The sequence below is a fragment of the Leptosomus discolor genome, chromosome 9 (genome assembly GCF_034619465.1).
Source record: "Leptosomus discolor isolate bLepDis1 chromosome 9, bLepDis1.hap2, whole genome shotgun sequence".
Classification (NCBI taxonomy): domain Eukaryota; kingdom Metazoa; phylum Chordata; class Aves; order Leptosomiformes; family Leptosomidae; genus Leptosomus; species Leptosomus discolor.
This window is the reverse complement of record NC_141399.1, coordinates 43069683-43090503: the sequence shown is the minus strand read 5'-3', so window position 1 is coordinate 43090503 and position 20821 is coordinate 43069683. Positions and strand designations below refer to the sequence as shown.

The window sequence follows — 20821 nt, the reverse complement described above, 5'->3', positions numbered from 1 at the left end:
AGGCGAGTCCTGGGCCTTCTTAGAGACCTGGCATAAAAGCACCAGACAGATGTGAGTCACGTGCCAAGCGATGAAACGCAGTAATCGCTCACCAAGTGCCATCTCTCACGCCTGATGCTTTGAACACAGTTCGAAACAGAAATGCAAATATCTTATTTTTATTAGTGACCCAGCTCAAACCACTTCAGTTTGATCACAGAGATGCAGCATGAGCAGTTCACCAGAATAAACATTTAGTCAGGTGCTTGAAAGGCTGCAGAATCCCAGAGCAAGAAGGAAACTTTTTAACTCAAAAAATTCACGCATTTTTTCCTCCCACCCCCAGAACCGTCAGGAAAGGCCAGGAAGCCTTTCCACAGACTTTTCTCACAAACCCAGAGGTTTCCTCACCAGCTGGCAGTGCTCTGTGCTGAGATGGTGGGAGCATTCACATCCAGGTGCCGGGACATGAAAACCAGGACAGACGTCTGCGGTGGGCCACATGGGATGGACAGACAGACACCCATAGGGCAGAGCCCAGCCTGGCAGAGTATGAGTGTTAGGAGATACACAGTTGGGACTGATCTGCCCGTCCCCACCAAATAGCGTGCCCTGAGGACGGCACCTTCCAGACTTCCCCCCTCAAAGCCTTTCTTCCACCAACCTGCAGCCCGTTTCTCAGGACAGACCTAACTCCTTTATCCTGCCTCTCGTGGGGCAGGTTGCAAGTGGAGAGCTGGGTCCTGCTCCCCGTGTCCCCCAGGCACACAGCCCTGGGTCAGCTGCGAGAGCATTAACGGGCCCTCACCCACCCAGGGCAGCCCCTGGGCGCTGCAGGGAGCACGGCACAGCCCACGGGCACAGTAGGATGCTGCCAAGGACAGAAAACGCTATTCTTCTCCCCAACAGAGAGACACCCAACTGTTAGACTGGGGGCCTTTCACTAAATCAGTTTTAAATCATCTCACTTCTTTCTTAAAGCAAGCTCTTGGCAGTTTGCACAGCTTGTTACAGGTTTCAGGGTTTTGCAGAGGTGGAGGCCGCCTGCGTCTGTGTGGAAGAGCAAAGAGGACAAGCAGGAGACAAGAGATACTGCAAGGCGGGGGGGTACAAGCCCCTCCTGCTGCAAGCTCTGCACGCTGACAACCTGCAAGCTCCGGTTTCCACCCAGGTCCCAGCTGCCTGACCACAGTGGTCTGGTTGTGGGACCGGGGCCATCAGCACTCACCGCCCTTAGCCACACCACGCCAGCGCCTGGGGACCTCCACAGAAGGGCTGGGGATGCTCAAACCAGCCGCGCTGGCTTGCAGGAGGGGCTGTGCCCGTGGACCCTGCAACGCCAGCAAATGCGTTCCGTGCTTGGGGAAGGGCTGAGCGTTTGTCTGCGGGAGCGGAGCCAGAGCCCAGCGCGTTCCTCGGACAAGCTTTTCTCTTACCCGCTGGGGTTTGGACCAAGACCTACAAGCAGCGAGACAGGGCCCCTCTCATTCATCTGACACACACGGGACTTGGTGATGGAAGAGCTTCAAAAAGCTGCAGGAGACCAACCGTGATGAGCATTGCAGCCCTGCTGCTGGGGGAAGCTTTCCCAGCCAAAGGGGCCGGTTCTCATGCAGGCAGGAGCTGCCTTTCCTGCCTTCACCTATCTGAGCAGGGCTCCTGCTGTCTCAGCAGCAATGATCAGGTTTCTGCAGAGCTTTTTGCCTTCTGCCGAGCTCTGCGACTTCCTCTTCCCTTCCATTTTAGTGACTTCAGATTTTCCACTCAACACTAAGGTTTCCTTCAAAGCCTAGATTTTATAGAGCAGCACCAGCAGTTTCCTCCTCAAGCACATCATCTCTCTCCACTTGCTGGCAGGTCCATTTTCCTTAATAGCTTCGTTTCCTGGGAAAGGCACAAGTCCACCTAATTGCCAGATAACCACCTTGACTGATATTAACAAATTTCCCTTGTTTTCCCCCCTATCAGAGTATCTTTTTTTTCCATGGCCTGTATGTTATTTGGTTCCCATCCCTCCTCTTCTCCACTTTCAGGTCTGTCCCCGCAAACACAAATGACTCCAGCCCACTGCATCTGCACAGCCCAGCCCACAGCTCACTCCACAATGTCACACTTCATATCACATTGGATTTTTCAGTGGACGCCCTGTACAACCTATAGCACTTCCCACCTTCATTTATGGATGTAAGACAAACACAGAGCTCCACCATGCTGCAGAAAAGCAGCAAAAAGGAGTCCAGAGGCTCCTGAGCGAACCAAACCGATTGGTAGGTGAATCTGCTACCGCCCCTCTTCTCTCACCCCGTTTCTTGTCCATCTGTCCTGAGGTTGTACAGCTCTGGCCCACCACTGCCTCCAGGCTAGGTGGGCTCCCAAAATTTGGGAAGCCACTAGCAGGGGGCTGTAGCATCTCCTCCTGTCCCTGGCGGGCACTCAATACCATTGCATGATACTGCTTTTGTATGGATGTGCTGGGATGTTGTGAAACAAACCCCAAATTTAGACCGCCTGTGCTCTGCTCAGCTGCGAGACGCTGCGTTATTCAGATGTACCTATGCAGCACTTCCTCAAGAGGAAGGCTGATTTTAGATTTGCACAGAAACTTTTAAAAGTTGTAGAAGGTGATCTTTTGTGGCACACTGAAAGAGACGATTAGAAAATAACAATTTGGATGAAAGGCTCCAGGTGGACTCCATCAGCTTTGCAGAGAGTCACAGACTTCACCAGGTCTGCAAGATACTATAATGATTCCAGCGAATTTGTCCAATGGCTTAGGCACCGTTCCGGCACCAGAGAAGATGTCTGTAAGTCAGACACATGCTCAACGGTCCCCACAGTTCAGCCTTCTGTCGAGCAGTTACAGTGACAGAGGATCCTGTTTTTCCTAAAATCCCACTTCAGAGTGTATCGAGCAGCCGACACCAGCTGCCGAGCAAGTACCTGACCCTCTCCCTGCGTGAGTCTCTGGACATCCACAGCAGCAGTTCCCATGCAGAAACACCACCTGGTGTAAGATGGGGCAGCACCACACCTGTGATCCCACCGAGAGTCCATGGAACCACCCTCAGGAGACGCGCGAACCCCCACATCTCCATCTCTGCTGCACCCAGAGCCCTGCAGAACCTTTAATGCCCCGCTGTGAGGATTGCCCTGCTTCATACATGGCATCTCTTAAACCAAGACAAGCAGAAGCCTCTCCATCTCTGAATTTGATGTAATGGGGAGGTGAGAACTGATCTATAGAGAAAGCTTCCAACACAAGCGCTTCCCAGAGCACTACCCGTGTCTCGCAGCGCAGTTGAAAACTCTGCAACCACCCTCGGAGTGAGGACGCAGCGACACAGCTGTCCTCTCTCGGGCACAGCAGAGGCTCTCCTGGGCCCCAGTTTCCCCCACTGATGAAGAGGACACCCATTCCCATGCTGCCACAGCTCACCAGGCGCTCCTGGTCCACCTCCAGTAAACTGCTCGCTCTCCTCCACGGCTCCCCAGCCCAGCCCCTCCTCCTCGGCACTGGCCCCAGGGAGCACACGGATGCTGAGCCACCAGCTCAGCTCCCACGGCCACAACGCTCTGCACATGCTGTAAAACGTCAATCAGGCTTACGGAGCTGGTTACATGAAGTGTAAAATGGAGGCAAAGAAAACAGAGTCATCCAAGGTTTTATGATCATTCATAAAGAAGGGAAGAAGAGGGTTTTACTCCCGCTTCCTCTAACATTTCTTTTTATTGCTGTAATGATGCTGTGCTGATTGGAAGAAGAGCTTGCAGGGTTTTAGCCTGGCTTAAAATAAACCCATCTACAGCACCAAGGAGTCTTCAACTGCCTCTGAGAGAGGATGGAGAAGAAACATTCACTCTTTAGTGGTAAGCATATCCAATTTGATAGATCCTAAATTCCTTCTTAAATGACACTGATTAGTCCTAATTGGTGCAGGAGTTGGCACCGCCTAGGTCCTGACACCAGCTCAGGAGCTGAATGTAAAGTCAAAAAAATCTAGTTTAAAACTAAGCAAATATTTTTTTTTAAAATTGTGGGGTTTTTTTTTCTTTTACTACGCCAAAAATACGTTTGACAATTAATTGTGCAAATGAGTTAAGAAACTGTAACAATTTTAGGAAAAGAACGGTTGAGGCAAGGCAGTAAAAGCGTCAAGAACAGCACTTTGGATAGATTGCCAATATCATACCCAAGGCTCAAAAGAGCTGATTAACTGAACTGCTATTAATGAAACGACATACCTGGGTATCTTATGTCATCATCTAACATATGGCAGTAGCCAGGTGGTTTCTCATGTTACTGCTTTTATGCTTTACTGGTATCCACTTCACAGTGCCTGCTGCTTTGAGGTGCCACTGTTAGGGCCAAGGCAATCAGTGCTGGCGGCGAGGGTGGGCGCACCCCCACGACACCACACTGCAAGGCATCTACCCTACCGCCGAGTCAGGCAACCACAAAAGGGGGAAAAAAAAATAAAATCACTATTTTCCAGGCCGAAAAACTTCACAGCCATGACAAATCTGTTCAGAAGAGAGACCTAAAGAAAAAGGAAATTTGGGGAAAATATGGAAAGTTGGATGACTGGTTTCTGTGGAACTTCTATCCCAAATTCCTGCTGAATACACTCAGACCTTTGAATTTATTTTTCTTTCTAGCTGAAGGGCCACGGAGAGGACACAGCAAGACATGCTAGTGTAGAGGAAACACAGTTCAAGAGAAGTTGATGCACGCCTTTTTTTCCTGATGATTTGGAAAGAACCTCTTCCCAAAGCCCCAACTAGAGACCACTTCACTCTGGTGAGGACCTCCAGGAGGGCACTGCAGGAGAAATTGGGTAGAGAGCACGGCCCCTGTGATGGAAACTGAATAACCAGCTTGGATGGCATTCAAACCCCACCGACCTGTAATAATGTGTGTGGTAAGGACCCAAAACAAGCCCAAATGCTTCCCCAGAAGGCATTATGGTGACAGGGTGGAATGTGTATTGTGGTTCGAGACTCTTAGGGGAGCCCTTCTGGTGGCCACGTATCTCTTGAAAACCAGCAAGATGACCACACCACTGGAGCAGATCACTTTACGCTGTGGAAGCACATGCATCTATCAGGCTACTGGAGGATCTGTAAGGGGAGATAAAGAGTATCTGCACAGCATAATGCACCACCACTTACGCTTCTGGGCTATTTTGGGTACTGGAATAAATATAGCTACGTTTATGTTGCACTCAAGCCTGAACAGAAAGTATTCCCTTCCCCAAATTACTGGCCAAGCAGAAGAACAACGAAGTCCACTCCCCAAGACCCAAACATCACTTACCTGACCTTTTCTCCAGTGGGAAGTACAGCAGTCTTCACCACAGTGATGCTCCAGCACTTAAAATATATTTTCCATTACACATCTAAACCAGAATACCTGTAAATCATATCTGGACAGTATTGAGAAGTACAATCTCTTCTCAAATTTCTCAGCCACTAAAACCACATAAACATCTCCTGTTTCCCCTTTCTACTCTGCCGGCTCCTTTCTTTCTATTAGAGGCTCTTGTAACTTAATATTTTCCTAACATATTAATATTTTCCCAAGATGGACAACTCAGCCCATTTTAATAGAGCAATTAATCCCTTCCAGCTCCAAAAGTACTTGCCATTTTGTTCATCAACATGGAGGTAATCCTCCATCCGCTGAAAGGTGAAAGCCTCTGCAGCGGTGAAGGCTGCTGGAGCACACTGCGGGGCTGTTCTTGGGAGAGAAGAGCATTAAGCACTTCGTACCAAAAGCAGCGCTCCTGGGAACAGTCAGACACTCTCCCACACCCCTTCCCAGCACCCTCCAACAGCTCTCAGGCCTCAGGTGACATGGGGGAAAGATGAAGACCACACACCGTCTGTAAAACACGGTGGAGAAGCCTCAGCCCTGCTCTCACAACACAAATCCTGAAGTATCTGTTAAGGAGGTTATTTTCTTCATCACTATTATTCTTCTCTATAAAGACTCTTGTTAACCAATTTTATCTTCACCCTGAAGTGACCTTTTTCCTCTGAAAAAAAGATTTCTTTTTGTTATAAAGCAACAAGAACAGCTCTGCTTATTTGTATGTTCTTCTGGAGATTCAGTTTGTGAAGATCTGCAGGTACAAAGTGACAGGGAAAAAAAAAATAAAAAGAGAGGAGGAAAACCAAAAAAAAAACCCAGAGACTTTATGGCAGGCTGCAGAAAGCCATGAACCAGGGACAGCAGCAACATTCGCGTCAGGGGGATCAGATCAATTCTAGCCCAAAGAAACATCCAGGCTGTGTATGCGCAGATGGATGGGCCCTGCAGGAGGAGACGTGCCACACCACACCTTTTACACCCTGCTGCTGTAAGGTGCTGTACTTGGGAGTCTACACACACACGTATCAGAGTCAACTGGAAATATTTGAAAGAAAAAAAGAGCACTTTAATGCATTGAAGTCTTCCTGCAGGAAGATGATGGAAAGCGGGCTGCCTGCCAGGAGCGGGCAAGGCTGTGGGGCCGGGGAGGCACTGCACCTCTCCAGACCCACACCTCTCCTTCCAGAAGAGTACATCTCTGCTCGTGCAGACCGAGTGACCAGAGAGGCATACACGGAAAATTAAATACTCCCTCAAGTAGTGATATATTAATACGATATACAGTAAAATAGATTGGCCTCATAATGCTGGAAATGCCTGCTGAGAGTTGGCTGAATGTAAAACTTGCTTGATCCTGGCTTAAGCAGATTAAAGATGATCTTCCATGTCTTCACAGCAGCCTGCCTGGCCAGCAGATTGAGGTGTTACAGTCCTCTGCTCCAGTAAGACCACGCCTGGAGTAGCGTGTTGACTGCTGGGCCCCCAGTTCGAGAGGACTGCAAGGAACTGGGAAAGCCCAGCGGAGGCTACGGGAGGGTCACAGCACAGGGCAGAGAGCACAGCTCCCAACACGGCGGGGTCAGGCTCCTCCTGGTCGGGGCAAGCAACATAGACGGGGAAAGAGCTGTGCCTTAGGGTGCTCGGCTGGGACATCCAGGAGACTTCTGAGCCAGGAGGGTGGCGCAGCAGGTTACTGCCACCCTTCACAGTGCTTAAGGCTCAGCTATGAAAAAAACCAACCCTGTTCCATTTAGGCTGATTTCAACTGGCTGACTTAAACTTTCAAAGGGATGCTGGACTAGATGATCTCTACAGATCCTTTCCAATCAATATTTCTACGATTCTACAACCTTATAACCAGGTTGGATGTTGTAACTAATATTTTGTGCTTTAGCAACATTTTGCATGTCATAAACAAATACTTGCAACTTTCCCTCAATCTGACAGGAGACATGGGGCTGTCCTAAACAAGAGTCTCAAGCTGTCTGCTAATATGAAGGTTATCTTCACTCAGTAATGTGTTGAGTGTCAAGAGCTATAAAGCCTTGATTCTCCAAACAGGATAAATAATTAAAAAAAAAAAAAAAAAGACTTTAGGGACTGAACATAACTAGAAAATCTCCCTGTATTTTGGAAGGGTGGCAGAAATACCTGAATCTCAGTCAGGGATAGTAGCACCAGAAATAGAAGTAACTGAAAAAACACCCAATATTTGAACAAATCAAAGAGGCCAAATTCAATGAATAAGTTACCACAAATTATCTACCCAGATCTGATTCTCATACAAAGTCAGGGAAATCTCACCCTAAATGCTATGGTACTGGAATGAGAATTAGTACTTTGACTTTTGCAAAAGCTACAAGGCATCACTTCGAAAATACCATACTGATTTGAGCTGCATGGTATTATTAACTTGAGCTTTACTTTGTATAATTGCTAGCACCACCTTCTGAAAGCAGAATTCTTTGTAATCAGCTGTACCACGAACATCAGTTTACCTAATGATACGTATCTGCCTTGAAAGGCAAGGCTTAGTTCCTCAAATCATTCAGTCCAAAATCCTGTAACACGCACCCTCCTTCCTACCTTAAACTTGTACGGAAAAAGTCTATTGTTACAAGAAAGAATTATTGTTTTTAAATTCAGAAAATGATCATCCTGTTCAGCCCCTGCAGGTGAGAGAGGGCATCTCTGTACCTGCCTGCCACTTCAATACCCCCGGACAAATGCTTTTGCCCACTTTCCACCACCTGCAGCAGTGCCCGAGGATGTAGACAGTAACAGACTTGTATTGCTCTCCTGACCAGTTACAGAGTGGAGCAAGAGAGGCCTTCTAAACTCAGGCCGAGAGTGAAGAACAAAAGCTGTAACATTTTCAGTCCTCATTTCAGGAGGACTTCTTTAAAAACTAAGTAGGGATGAGCCAGGCCTACTTCTAATCTTCTCCGTTTTTTGAAAAAGGTGTCTCAGGTAAGACGTTAGCAGCACAAACGTCCCCACTCCTCTCCCCCAGCAAGTCCTGTGGGGATAAGAGGCGCACTTCATGCTCATGCATCACTTACTCCTAGAACACAATGGTCTGAAAGCCCTGGCCCAAAACCAGGCTGGATTATTTCTCTAACAGCTTTCTGATAAAAAAGGAATCATCTCACTCCCAGGTAGGTGAGACCTGACAGCATTTGCCCAGCTCACGCTGACCACCACACTGATCAATTTAAAATGAACTGGACAGCAAAGGTAACCTTTTTGGTGTTCTTTTTGGGGGAGTCAGAAGGGGGTCGACCCAGGGTTACACGACTAGGAAGGCCACTCGGTGACAAGCTAACATTGACTGGTCAGAGCACCTTGTCCTCCAGACCCACACTACACTGGTGTAAACCAGACCTGGTGCTGTGGTGGGTGTGAACGTGCGGTTTGTGTTCTGTAGAACGGGAGTCGTTACCCACCCGCAAGACTCATCCTGCCAAGCTACTGCGTTTTTGATTATACATCACCGAGAGGTGTGGCTTGGTTCTATGGACCACTCCACACATCATTTCTCTCTGGTGAATGAGTGAGAGATCAACAGGAAATCAAAATTTTTTTTTAAAAAAAAAAAAGTCTGACTTTCCTTATGGGTAGGCATTTAAGGGAAGTCTAAAAGACGTGTCTTTTGAATGTTAATAATGGATCAAATGACCTAAATCTGATACCACTAACACTAAAGGAACAGCATGTGAAGAGACAACGCTTCTAAACCGCCTAAATCCACGAAACCCGTGGATCTGTCACATTCTGCGACAAATCAGCAGCGTGCCACAACCACTGCCAACCTCTTCTCTTTGGTGAACTCGCACAAATCCCAGGAAAAGGAAAGCAACGCAAACAGCTGAAATCACGTCCTTGGCAGTCTCTCCGTTCTACAGGGCGCTGCCGCTTTCTGTCGCATCTACAACTCCAGCCCAGGTGAGCTAGAGAACTATGCAAGTTAAAAGTCATCCTGAAGTAGAAGATGAAGTGTTGTAAGGTTAAAAAAAAAAGGGAATTTGTAATGAAAGCCACTTTAAATAGAACATCTGTTCCTTTTAGCTTCATGGCACTTCGAGCAAGCTGCTCTCACTGAGTACAAGCTATTGATACGAGCAAGGAGAAAAAAAAAATAGTTCCTAAACAAGGAAAACCACAGGTAGTCCAAATCTGTAGGCTTCTCCAGTTACAAGCATTTACGCAATATGCCCTTAAACCGTAACACCATCAGTACCCTCAAACAGGATGGAGGTGACAAGATCGTGTTTTCACTGACAAAGCCACTTCCCTAATCCACCCTAGGTTTCATAGAGCTCTTCAATTCCCAGCTGTAATGGCAGATTTCAGTTTAAAAAAATACCCCCAAAAATCTGCTTTTCAAGATTCAAAAGATTATAAGCCAGCGACAGAAAGAATGAAAAGACAGGTTTTGTCAGTTGGTACGTAAGAACAGTTGGGTAAAAGACAGCTCAGTATTTTAGGATGAAAAATACAAAGAGCAGGCTAAATATAAGATACGCCACATCTTTAAGTGCTTTTCTGCATGATATGAAAAACAAGTGGATGTGGTTTGCTATTTTCGCTTTTTGTGGAGTTCAGCAGTCGAAAAAGAAGAAAACAGAATATAAACCTGTGAAGAGTGTGTTAAAATAATACGAGATCTGTGCGTATGTCACTCAAGAACTGTGGTTTAACTGCTCTTTAAGAAGCAACAGCAAATTGCATGGCTTCCTGGAATGGCCATATGGTGTGGTAAGAAAGAGGTTTCACGTGGAGCTGCCAACAGAGACCTCCAGGCTGAGGCACTCCATCAGATAAATGCTCCGGCAGCGCAGCGCAAGATCAGAAGGCCGAGCTGAAGCCCCATCACACGCAGCACAGCTCGGAGCCAACCCAACCCAACCCCACCCCAAACTGCGTTACCCATGGCACCGCGTTCACACCTATTCCCAGGGAACCGCCGCCTTGCAACGCCTGACGGCGGGTGCTACGGGCCATTCTGAGAGAAAGGTACACGGAAAAAAGTTGAAGTTAAGGTCAAGTGTATTGAATGATCAGTTTAGAGGAGGACTAAACAAGCACAAGGACACCATCCCTCCTAAAATTCCGACAGACAAATCATAACAAGGTTAACATCCGGTGGAAGAATAAAAGCTTTCTCAAAGGCACTCAAAAGAACGGAAATAAACGGGACATGGGTTGCTCATCCAAGGCAGCATCCTAGATACAGCCACAGCCCACCGAATTTGAAACAAGCTGCCGCTGTTCACATTGATGTGACCTGTCGTTACCCACCTCACCACACACAATGATGATGTTGTCCTCATCAAACCGATCAATCCATTTCTCCAAAACCTTGTTGTTGCATTACTTGAATGCTTTTATGAAGCAACTACCCACTTCACATCCCCTTCCTAATCTGAGATGTTCTGGGACCCGTCGAGGTTGTATTATTTTGATTTACAGTTTACTGTATTAAATTTTTTTAAACAGATTTTCTAAAAGTGCAGAATTCAAGCTGTTATCAAGCTACACTTTCAAAACTGGTAACTACAGCTTTTCCTTCGACAAAAATAGTTAATATAGGCAAAATATGATCACCTTTTCCTCTTCTTTTTGGAAAAGCTCAACAGAAATCACACAACCAGTTTTGGGAAGCACGACTACACCACAAAGAGCTGCACATATTCTCTAGAAGAGGGATGTTTTCACGCAGGGTTCTGTCAGACCAATCACTTCAACGTGCCCTGCAACATTTTTCTGGGCACAGTTAAAGCTTCTTACCACTGTACTGCCACTATGATTTACATCTATAAAAAATGGCAGCAGCTACCAAAAAATCACAACAAAAAAAGGCAACTGAATCTCTACAGTTAGGAGGCACTCATCTACAAAATCTATAATGACTCAAAGTCTAGCTGTTAAAAACTTAAAACCCACCAACATTAAAAGCTGGATTTCATCAAAGAAATACATTCCAAAAAGCTCAGCTTTCTTGGGATACAGGAGAGAAAGACAGCTGAGCAAAATGACAGGCTCAATTGACATCGAATTGTTACTTTTTAAACAGAATTATTATAGACTAGCACTGTCCTACGTTACCTTGTTTTCCCAGTATGTGGCTTCACCCACCTCCATCAAAGATGGATGCCAATAAGTATCAGAAATTAAACCACCTCAGTATCAGAGATTGCTTCGGATTATGAAAAATGAGGGAATGGCGTAAGCTGCGTTTCAGTATCATAAACCGATTAAAGAAAATTAATTGGTTAAGTAGGAATGAGTCTATTTTTAAAGAAACAATGTGTGTTTTATCGAAAGAATTCTGAAGCATCAGTTGACAATTTTGACAAATGCTTCAAACAATGAACAAGCCAATGACATTCATCAGGCTACTGAAAAACAGGTAGCTATAGGTTGAAAAGCAGCAAAACACTATTGTGAATCAAAGCACCTCAAAAAAAGCAGACATTTTATGGCTGAGAAGTTAAAGTTATAGCATAGGCATCCTGAAATGCCATGCTAGGACAAGTGTATGTGTAAACTATCAGGAAAACGGAGAGAAGTAAATTTTAAAAAGAGGCAATTATTTAGTTATACTGAGACCAGAGAAGATGGGGATTTACTGGCCAGAACAAGTTCCAGGAATCAGCACCACATCATCCAAAGGAAAGAAACAAACAACAGCAATCACTAACTTCTTACATATTGTCTTTGGTTGTTTAATATCAAGAAATACTTTTTACAGAATACGTGAAGACTATTCCTTTGAGTTGAACCCTGTGTCAACATCTTCTCTGTGGCCTCTTTTGTAAGCTAGAGGACAGGCTCTACTTTCTCCGAATTGTTTGTTGTTTTCCACATTTTTATCACACATCTCTTCAAAACTTGAATTTCTTCCATTTACAGGCTTTTGTACCCAAATGGTGTAACTAGAACAGACTTTACATCGTATAGCGAAGGTATTTTTCTTGTGTTATAAACTTAGAACCTACTAAAACCATTTTCAATAAGATACTGTTGAACTTACAGCAGGATTTAGAGACAGGAATGAACATCTGTAATAATAATAATTTTAAAAAATCACCTAAAGTTACATTAGCAAGGATTAGAAGGATCTCAAGATTTTAAAATGACTCCTTTAAAAAGCCCTGGTAACAGAAAGGAGGTTTCCAACACACAGCCAGAGCTGTTCAGTGCTTGAGGAGCGGGGCAGAGACGTTTAGGGCTTTTCCCCTCATTTCCTTGCTGTCTTGCCAATTAAGGTTAGAAGGTTGATCAGGTGTATGGTAAATGTAAGAAGGGAAAGTAGCACCCACTGTTAGTGGTATTTCAGTTGGACCATATTCGATATCCCCGACGTCTAAATCAAAACCATTTCAAATCATGTCAGGCAAAAGCTAATAGGAAAAGGAAACCAACAGAAGGCTATTGATAACACCTTTAAAAACGTAACACAAAAATAATTAACCATTGATTTCTTGGCATGTAAAAGTTCTATACAAATTTTAAAAATTTTATTTGCAGGTACTAACCTCTTGAAAAGCTCACTCTGTATTTACACTAATTCTTTAACAAGTTTATGTCAAATTAAAGCATATTTAAAACAATCATGATTGCATTAACTTTTCTACTTTAAATTATTACCCAATTAGTGCTTTATTCACATTTTAAAAACTTGTACAATTTATTACAAATATAAAACAGTGCAGTTTTTCATACATTATCCCAACTCTGAGACAAACACTTAAAAGACATGGAAAAAGATTTTGATTTCTATAAACATAACATTTGCATTACTCATACCCCTCTCTTCACTGTCCTCCCCTAGCCCCGATTTAAAAAGATCAAACATACAACATACTGTAGGTTTATTTTTATTCAAAAAGTTACTGTCTCAAGACATAAATACAAATCAGAAAACAGTACAATTAGGACAATAGAATGTGGAGGACAACAGGTTAAGGTAAATATATAAAACATTTTTAGCTGGTTGAAAACAAAGCTGTAAGAACTGCTTTCACAAAGAAACACTCCTTCAAGAGTAAGAAAAATCAACTTAAGTTTAAAATCATATATACAGTCCTCTCAGCAGTTCTATTAAATGCAGTGGTGTGAAAAACAATATAGGCAGTACTTTTAGACATGAGAGTATTTATTTATGTAAAATGAGTTAGGCAGATCTAGTTTTGAGTTTGTTGTTACCCCATGACTTAGTAAAATAATTATATTTTATCATGATCCTTTAGATAATCTATGGTTTTTGGCTACCACAGCCGAATGTTTAATTTCTGAGTCTAAAAACAGGAAGCCTTTTTGTATTCACCCATTTGGGGAGATTCTTGTATTGCAAGCATATTAAGGCATGGAATGATTAAAATAATATACCTCAAGAACCGAGAGAAAACTGACAAAAAATATACATATGTAATATAAGTTAATATTTCCTTTAAAATGATGTCTAGCTGCCTAAGCCTTGCAAAATGAGTCGATGTCAAAATGGCATAGATCCACTTTCTGGTTTAGACCAAATTTAATTTATTTGTGAATGGACACAAAATGAAGTTTAAAGCTTAGCTTTCAAAGAATATTATGGGTTGTTTATGAATTTCTATTATCCAATCTAATTTACATACAGAGGAAATGTACTGTAACCTGTTAGAAGTATCTTTAACCTGAAGACTGCTTGCAAAGACAGATAGATAAAACAATATAAAATACAAATTTAAAAATCATTTTTAAAGCATGAATTCTCATGCTCTTCTATTTTTAAACATTGTTAAACTTTCAATATATTTCTGAAACCTCATAATTTTAAGTTGGAATTTAAAAGTAAGAAAAAACTAAACAAACTGCGCAATTATAAAATCAGCACCAATTTATATATATATATAATTTTATTTAAAATTTAGATCCCTATTCCCACACTCTAATAAGCTGTATAATTTTTGTTTAGAATTTTTCTGCAAACATACTACAATAAGCTTCTTTTATTTGGAGACAAAATACAGTGGCACTACTGGAAGGAATTTCACAACATTACATTTTTCTTAAAGGACAAGCAAACTTTCAGGGTTGGTAATGGGCAAGCATGACTGAGATCTGTTACCTTCTGGTAGCTCTTAGTTTATGGACCTTTCTGAGAAGGCTAGCATGAAGCTTTTGGAATAAAAGTGTGGTTTAGATCAAAAAGCTGTCAAAATTCTGCTTTATGTATTTTTTTTTTCCATGATTAATTAATACAAACCTTCTGTTGCTGAAGTTTGCATTTAATTTAAAATACTGACACTTTTCTATCACTGTAAGAAAACCAATCCATCTATTATTTCAGTTCATGGATGTAAACAGCAATCCAGCAGAGCTCATGATTATTTAGTATAGCCAGCAGATGTACAGAGAGGGGCTCAAATCTGTACCAAACACCTCTCAGACTGTTAGATTAAAACTCAGAGGGAATAATTCTTATGATCCAGAAATAAACTGATAGCACATAAATAAAATATTTTTTCCCCAACAAAAAGTGTAGCTTATCCTCAAATTGTTTACTTGTCCTTTACATTTCTTTTTTTTCAGGCAAACAAAACTGCCCCTTCAATGCACTTGATCTTGAAAGCATGTCATTCTCCTTAGAGAAAAATCTGTTCAGAATTTCACTGTATCTACCACAATTTTGTATTGAAAAACTTCCTCTTCCACTTAGAAAATGACTTCACCACTGATTTATTTGCTGCTCTGGTATTAAAACATTGACACCCCAAGAACCTAAAAAAAAAGTTAGAAATGGTGTCAATTTGTAGTCTACTACACATTTAACAAAAACAAGCAATTAGTATATGATTTAAGATTAAGACACTTCAAGATATGTTAAGGCATTATAAGTTTATTTTTCTTCCAAACCAGGTTCACCACAGTTTTGATTTATGTAGTAATAGGAAAAGGGCATCTCATTCATTAAAAAATATTTTTCCCACACTTGAAATTAACTGGATCCAGTAGGAATGTGATAAAGACTGTGCTTTAACTATTTTAAGTAATAATTGCCAAATAATTTCTAGTTAGTTGCCTAACAGACTTCTTTGACAATGGCATTCTACGGGCCTCAACTGGAAATCAAGTGTGTAGTTTCCAGCAACTAAGCCTGGGACAAAACACTCTATACAGTGGGGCTGCTGCTGTGTCTGTGTTCATACAAACAACGGGTCACTTTGCAGCAGCTAGCCAGGATACAAACTTAGTATTTCCTATTAAATGTATCAACTCTGTCAGGAAGACAGTGGGGGGGAAAAAAAAAAAAAAAAATCAAAGAATAATCAGGTAAAAACAAAATACTGTCCTTCAGAAGACAGTGTGATTAAGTGAAGAAAAAGCTTTCCTGAAACAGCAGGTTTCCACTTCCCATGTGGGAGCAAGCCATATCATTCTCTGTGCCAATGGAAGCAGGTATCACCACTGATATGCCAAAAAAAAAAAAATCCAAACCAAAACCAACCCAGATCATCCAGATCTTGTGACTGTCCTAGCTTTTACAGGACTTTATAAAATCCAAGAGAGTCACGAGAGACTTAATGTTTTCTTGAACCTTAACACTGCTGTTCACATTTATCTGTTTACAAACCAATTTTTACTGTTCTTGGTATTAAATTCACTTTAGATGCACCATACAATATAGCGCACTAAGACACAACTGCCTCCGGTGCCAGCATAACTGGACATCAAAAAATGAGAAAACAGAGTAAAATTTTGATCATAAACCATGTGCATCTGAATAAATTAAACAGCTTTATTACGTCTAGGTCTATTAAAAACAAGTGCAACAACTCCAAGAATAATGGACCTCTGAAATAAGTTTTATGAATAAAGCAAAGTAACTTTATTCAGAGAAGGTTTTTTGCATTTATGAAACGGGGGTTTTAAATGTAAAAACGCTGACTGACAAATTCAGCTCTGATTTAATACGGGTTCACGTTGTCTCCTCAACTACCAGCAGAGCTTTCCCCATTCAGGCAGTTACACTATTTAGGTGGGGTTTATGCTGAAGAGCAGCTGTGTGCACTCCTGCTTCCAGGCTCACCACTCCTGCCACATCCCTGCCTGCGAGAAAGGTTTGCTGGGTGGTGCCCCCTTCACCGTAGCACCCCATTTCAGTGCACCCCAGCTGCCTGCTGGCCGAGGAACAGGCTACAGCTTGTTCTGCGGGCACACCGAGGCAGGCCACCGCTGGGCGCCCCGCACCGGCCCCCAAAGCTTGCCGAGCCATGAGACTGGAACCGGCTGCCATCGTGTGGTGACACCCCCACACTGCAGCTAAGGAAGGGCTGCCTACCAAATCCTGGGCTCCCGGGGGATGATGGATGAGGGATAAAGTAATAGGAAAGAAACCTAGCTAACAGCAAACCTACTGAAAGTATTCTTAAATTAGTTTTAGAAACTGAAAAGCTGAAAGGTTTCTGAAATCAATGAAATACACCTGTAGAAGAGCAAATTTTCAGCATTGTCAGAATAAAAAATGACTGGTATTTCACAGATCAATCAATTAAAAAATCAAGAAGGGGAAGGGAAGAACTATTTTAAAACAGAACGTCAGAAAACAGGTGATATACTTTCTTGGTGTTACTTCAAGAACAGAACACACAACAGCTAGATGCACAACCTAATCTGATTCATTACTACTAAAGCAAAGGCCTACTGGTACAAAATATATGGATTTGCATTTAAAACAGCATTTAAGACTTCTTTCTCCCATAACAAGAACAGGTTCACGCTGCAACAACACTGTAAAAAAATACATAACCGTCTTCCAAATTCCACCAAGCTGTCCAAGATTCCCAGGAAGCCTTGTTGTACTGTCCTCTGCTGGCTTGCTGCAGCTTGTTATTTCCAGTGTAATTTTGTACCAGCTACACAAGGTCAAAAATGGCTGCATACATTACAAGTGGTTCAAGACAGAAGGAATCCCTCATGCAGATTTTTAAAAGAGAATAGAGACTGCAGATTTATCAAGTCGGAAAAAAGGGCAACTGCAAGCAGAAACTACAGACTTCGGATGTTTTGGACCTAAAACTTCATATGGAAAGAAAAAATACCTCTCATCTCTATAAACAGATAATCTGTATTATCTCTATTTTCTCCATTATCTTACTTATGCACAAGAGTAAATATGCCAATTTTTTTTTAAAAAAAAAAAAAAAAAGAAAAACAAACAAAAAACCCCGCAAACCATCCAATGCTGACAGTTGGTAATGACATCAGAATCACTCAACTAAGCTCATCACAACAGGAAATTTGCCTTCAATATTGTGTATGCACAAATTTGTTTTTAAGCTCTTTGCTACCAACCTCTACAAGGGTCTTTTCCATACCAGATGTGTTTTCTTCTCATTTTCAAAGGCTTTTGATTTTTACATAGCTAAATATAAAGTACTAAGAACAAAAATCCTACAAACTTCCAAAGAACATTGTCTATCTTAGAATTTATGCAGCTGAATTACAGCATAAAATATTTCACTGACTGTACCAGTCTGCCAAAATAAGCTAATGAAGACAACCCAAAGATTGCATTCTTTCAGTTTAAAACTTGAAGTAAGAGTACTGTAACCTTATGACTGATTTTTACATTATTTTCTCTTAAGTAAGTTAACCTACCGATTCATCCATGATTGAAGCGGGGTCAAAGAAATCTGGTTTTAGTTCCGTTCTTTCTCTCCTGTTCTTTGATGGTGGCTTTAGAAAGCAAGCAAATAAACACGTTAACTGTCATCTCAGGAAAAAAAAATTGAGTTTTAAGCTGTAAAAATTAAGCTGAACTCTCAAGAGGGAAGAATTTACAGGGGATATATGTTCATCTCACATTATTATTACAGAAAGTGTTCTTGCTTTTTGTACGGCGGTTTGAACAGATGGCACTTGTAACAGGTAGTGGCACAGCCATTTAAAAATGAAGAGATCAACAAGAACGGTTTTTCTTTCACCAAAAGGAAAATTTGATTCAAATATCCTACTTTAAAAGCAGAAATATAAAACCAAAAATCCATTAAAAAGACAAGTAAATTTCTTACTAGGTCTATGTCCATGGTGTCAAAATCCATGCCTTCATTGAGATCTTCAATCCGCCCTTCTGACGACATCATCACATCTTCAACAATTGGCTCTTCATCATCTTCCATTAGACTTGTGCCACGTCGACTGAAATGAAAAGAAAAAGCATATTGTTTATCGTTAAATCAAGTTAAGTTTTATTTGAATATTCAAAAAGCTCACGTTCAGTCAGGAATTGCCAAGAAATGGTAACTCCATTAGACAGAAAAGAAATTAAGTAACCCGATAAATGCGTAACTACTATTAAAGCAGCTGATATGTACACCAGCTAGAAGACACTAAGAAAGTGAGGGAGAATGACTAACAAAGATCAACTTATGGAACTTTGTGGTATATCTCTAAAGTATTCCTGAGAGGGAATTGACAAGCAGACCAAAACTACACCTAATTCAGAGAATTCCACGAGAGTATTTATGCTCAAGTGAGAAAGAACCTAACTTTTGCTGTGTAAAAAAAACCCAAAAAAACCCAAAAAAAAAACCAAAAAACCCCTGTTCCTGCCTTGCGATAAGGCAAGGAAAAAGGTCTTTGTGATAAAGTGGATTCATAAATCCATTTTCAGACAGTCCCACAGTCCTTCATCCTCTTTCCTCACAACTTCTACATGCAACATCAGACCTTGTGAGAAAAGTACGCAGTCATTCTAATTACACTAGTTGGTGTCACTACAGTAAATAAACAACCCGCACAAACTATGTTACATGAAGTGCTGGTATTAACTAAAAACAAGTAGGGGATATAAAGCTCCTCAACAGATACATCCATGGTTTTAGTTTACAATTTTTAATTTTCTTCTGTAGACCCACAGAGTCTTCATTAAAGCAGAGAACTTCTAAAACTAGCCTGCCCCTCCTGAGCTACAAGACCTCTGGAACATCATTTCATTAGTGTGCACGTCAAAACGCACACGTGATGAACCACAACGACGTAAATGACACTACAGTAAAAACGTATGACCTCTGAAGGACAACATTCATTTAAGAAACATTAGACTGTTTTCATCTTTGTTCTCAACATGGAGGACTTCACAAGGTTTGTGCATGTTTGGGGTTGGGAAGCTCTGCAAAAACTGGTACTACAGGTTTCCTCTCAACTTCATTGTCAGTTTAGGTCAGACAAAACCTGTATCAATCACAGAAATGCCAAAGACAGCAGTTTCTTTAAAAGGAATACTTTTTTTAAAATAAAGAAGCAGCTGAACTCTAAACTAACAACTCACAAGACAAAGTAGAACTAAACTGAGCAGAAACTTTCTGGTTCACACACTGAATGCCTATTTTAAAACTGATTTTTAACCTATTTCTAAAAATGATTCTGCAGTAAGGAATAAAGATGTTTCACGTGTTGCATTGCTAATATATCACCTGCCTCAGATAGCATTCAGGTCAATGACCAGTTCCCTTTATCACAAAGCTATTTAATTTTTCTGGAATTTAAGGTCAAAAATAAGCAAGCAATCTAACAGATCTGCTTACTAAATGCATCACATTCACTTTTACTACTGCTTTTCTTATGTAACTTAAAAGTTTAAGACACAGAAGAACACTACTCAAGAACTAGAACCTATATCCCTCTTGAAAGACACAGGAGTAACACTGCATCTAATCAACCCACCCCTCCCCAAACCATGGAAGGAACATTTCACTCTCACTCACATAGCGTGTTGCAAGTTGGTTCTCAGCTTGACGTAGTTCATCGCTGCCCTCTCCTGCTGTTGTCGCGCGGCTTCTTCCTGTTGCCTTTGAGCCAACATCCACGTTACTTGCGTGCTTAAAAAGACCATTATTCTGTTTTAAACATGAACTGGGTTTGTGTATGAACACTAACACAAAGCAGACCTACTCATCTACGTACTTGTAATCGAGTGGAGCTTGGTGGTGTTCAGGCTGCATAGGATAGACACCCATGTAGCTTTCTTCAGGTCGCAATCTCTTGGGCTCCCTCATTATTGTGGAAGTAAGCTGAGGTGTCTGCATCATGACGGGTGTGTGCATTGTCTGCTCCCTGTTCAGCCACATGCTGTCACTACTGCTGCTTTCTTCAGCTGGACGGAAACACAGGACACCAGTAAATTTATTCAAACTGGTCTAAAATTAAGTGTTTAAACACGGCTTAGATGCACATATTTTCTGCTTACTGATAATCAATTTCTGTACTTTTTGCCCCAAAGTCTTACATGTGCCCCAAAAGGCCTAGATTTACAACCACTGGCCAGAGTATTTAAAGTACTTTTTTATTCTGTGACTTAACACAGTGTAGTGCCTTTATTTCCTCTGGTGAATCAGTGTTATGTTCAAATAAATAGTTTTCCCAATAACACGCAGAAGTTATCCTGTTTCAAAAAATACATTAAAGCATACAAATTCACTC

The 20821-nt window shown here is 42.0% G+C and overlaps 1 protein-coding gene across 1 annotated transcript in view; it reads right to left on the bottom strand.

Moving 5' to 3' along the window:
• Window positions 1-13217: 13217 nt before the first annotated feature.
• Window positions 13218-20821, bottom strand: part of STAG2 (STAG2 cohesin complex component) — an 80752-nt gene continuing 73148 nt past the window's right edge. The window contains exons 30-34 of the mRNA XM_086470237.1: window positions 20306-20495; window positions 20107-20220; window positions 18412-18538; window positions 17999-18076; window positions 13218-15118 (exon numbers count right to left, since the gene is read on the bottom strand). Of these exons, the coding sequence (XP_086326363.1) occupies window positions 15095-15118; window positions 17999-18076; window positions 18412-18538; window positions 20107-20220; window positions 20306-20495 (533 nt within the window). The 3' untranslated portion in view covers window positions 13218-15094. The remainder of the gene's footprint in view (window positions 15119-17998; window positions 18077-18411; window positions 18539-20106; window positions 20221-20305; window positions 20496-20821) is intronic.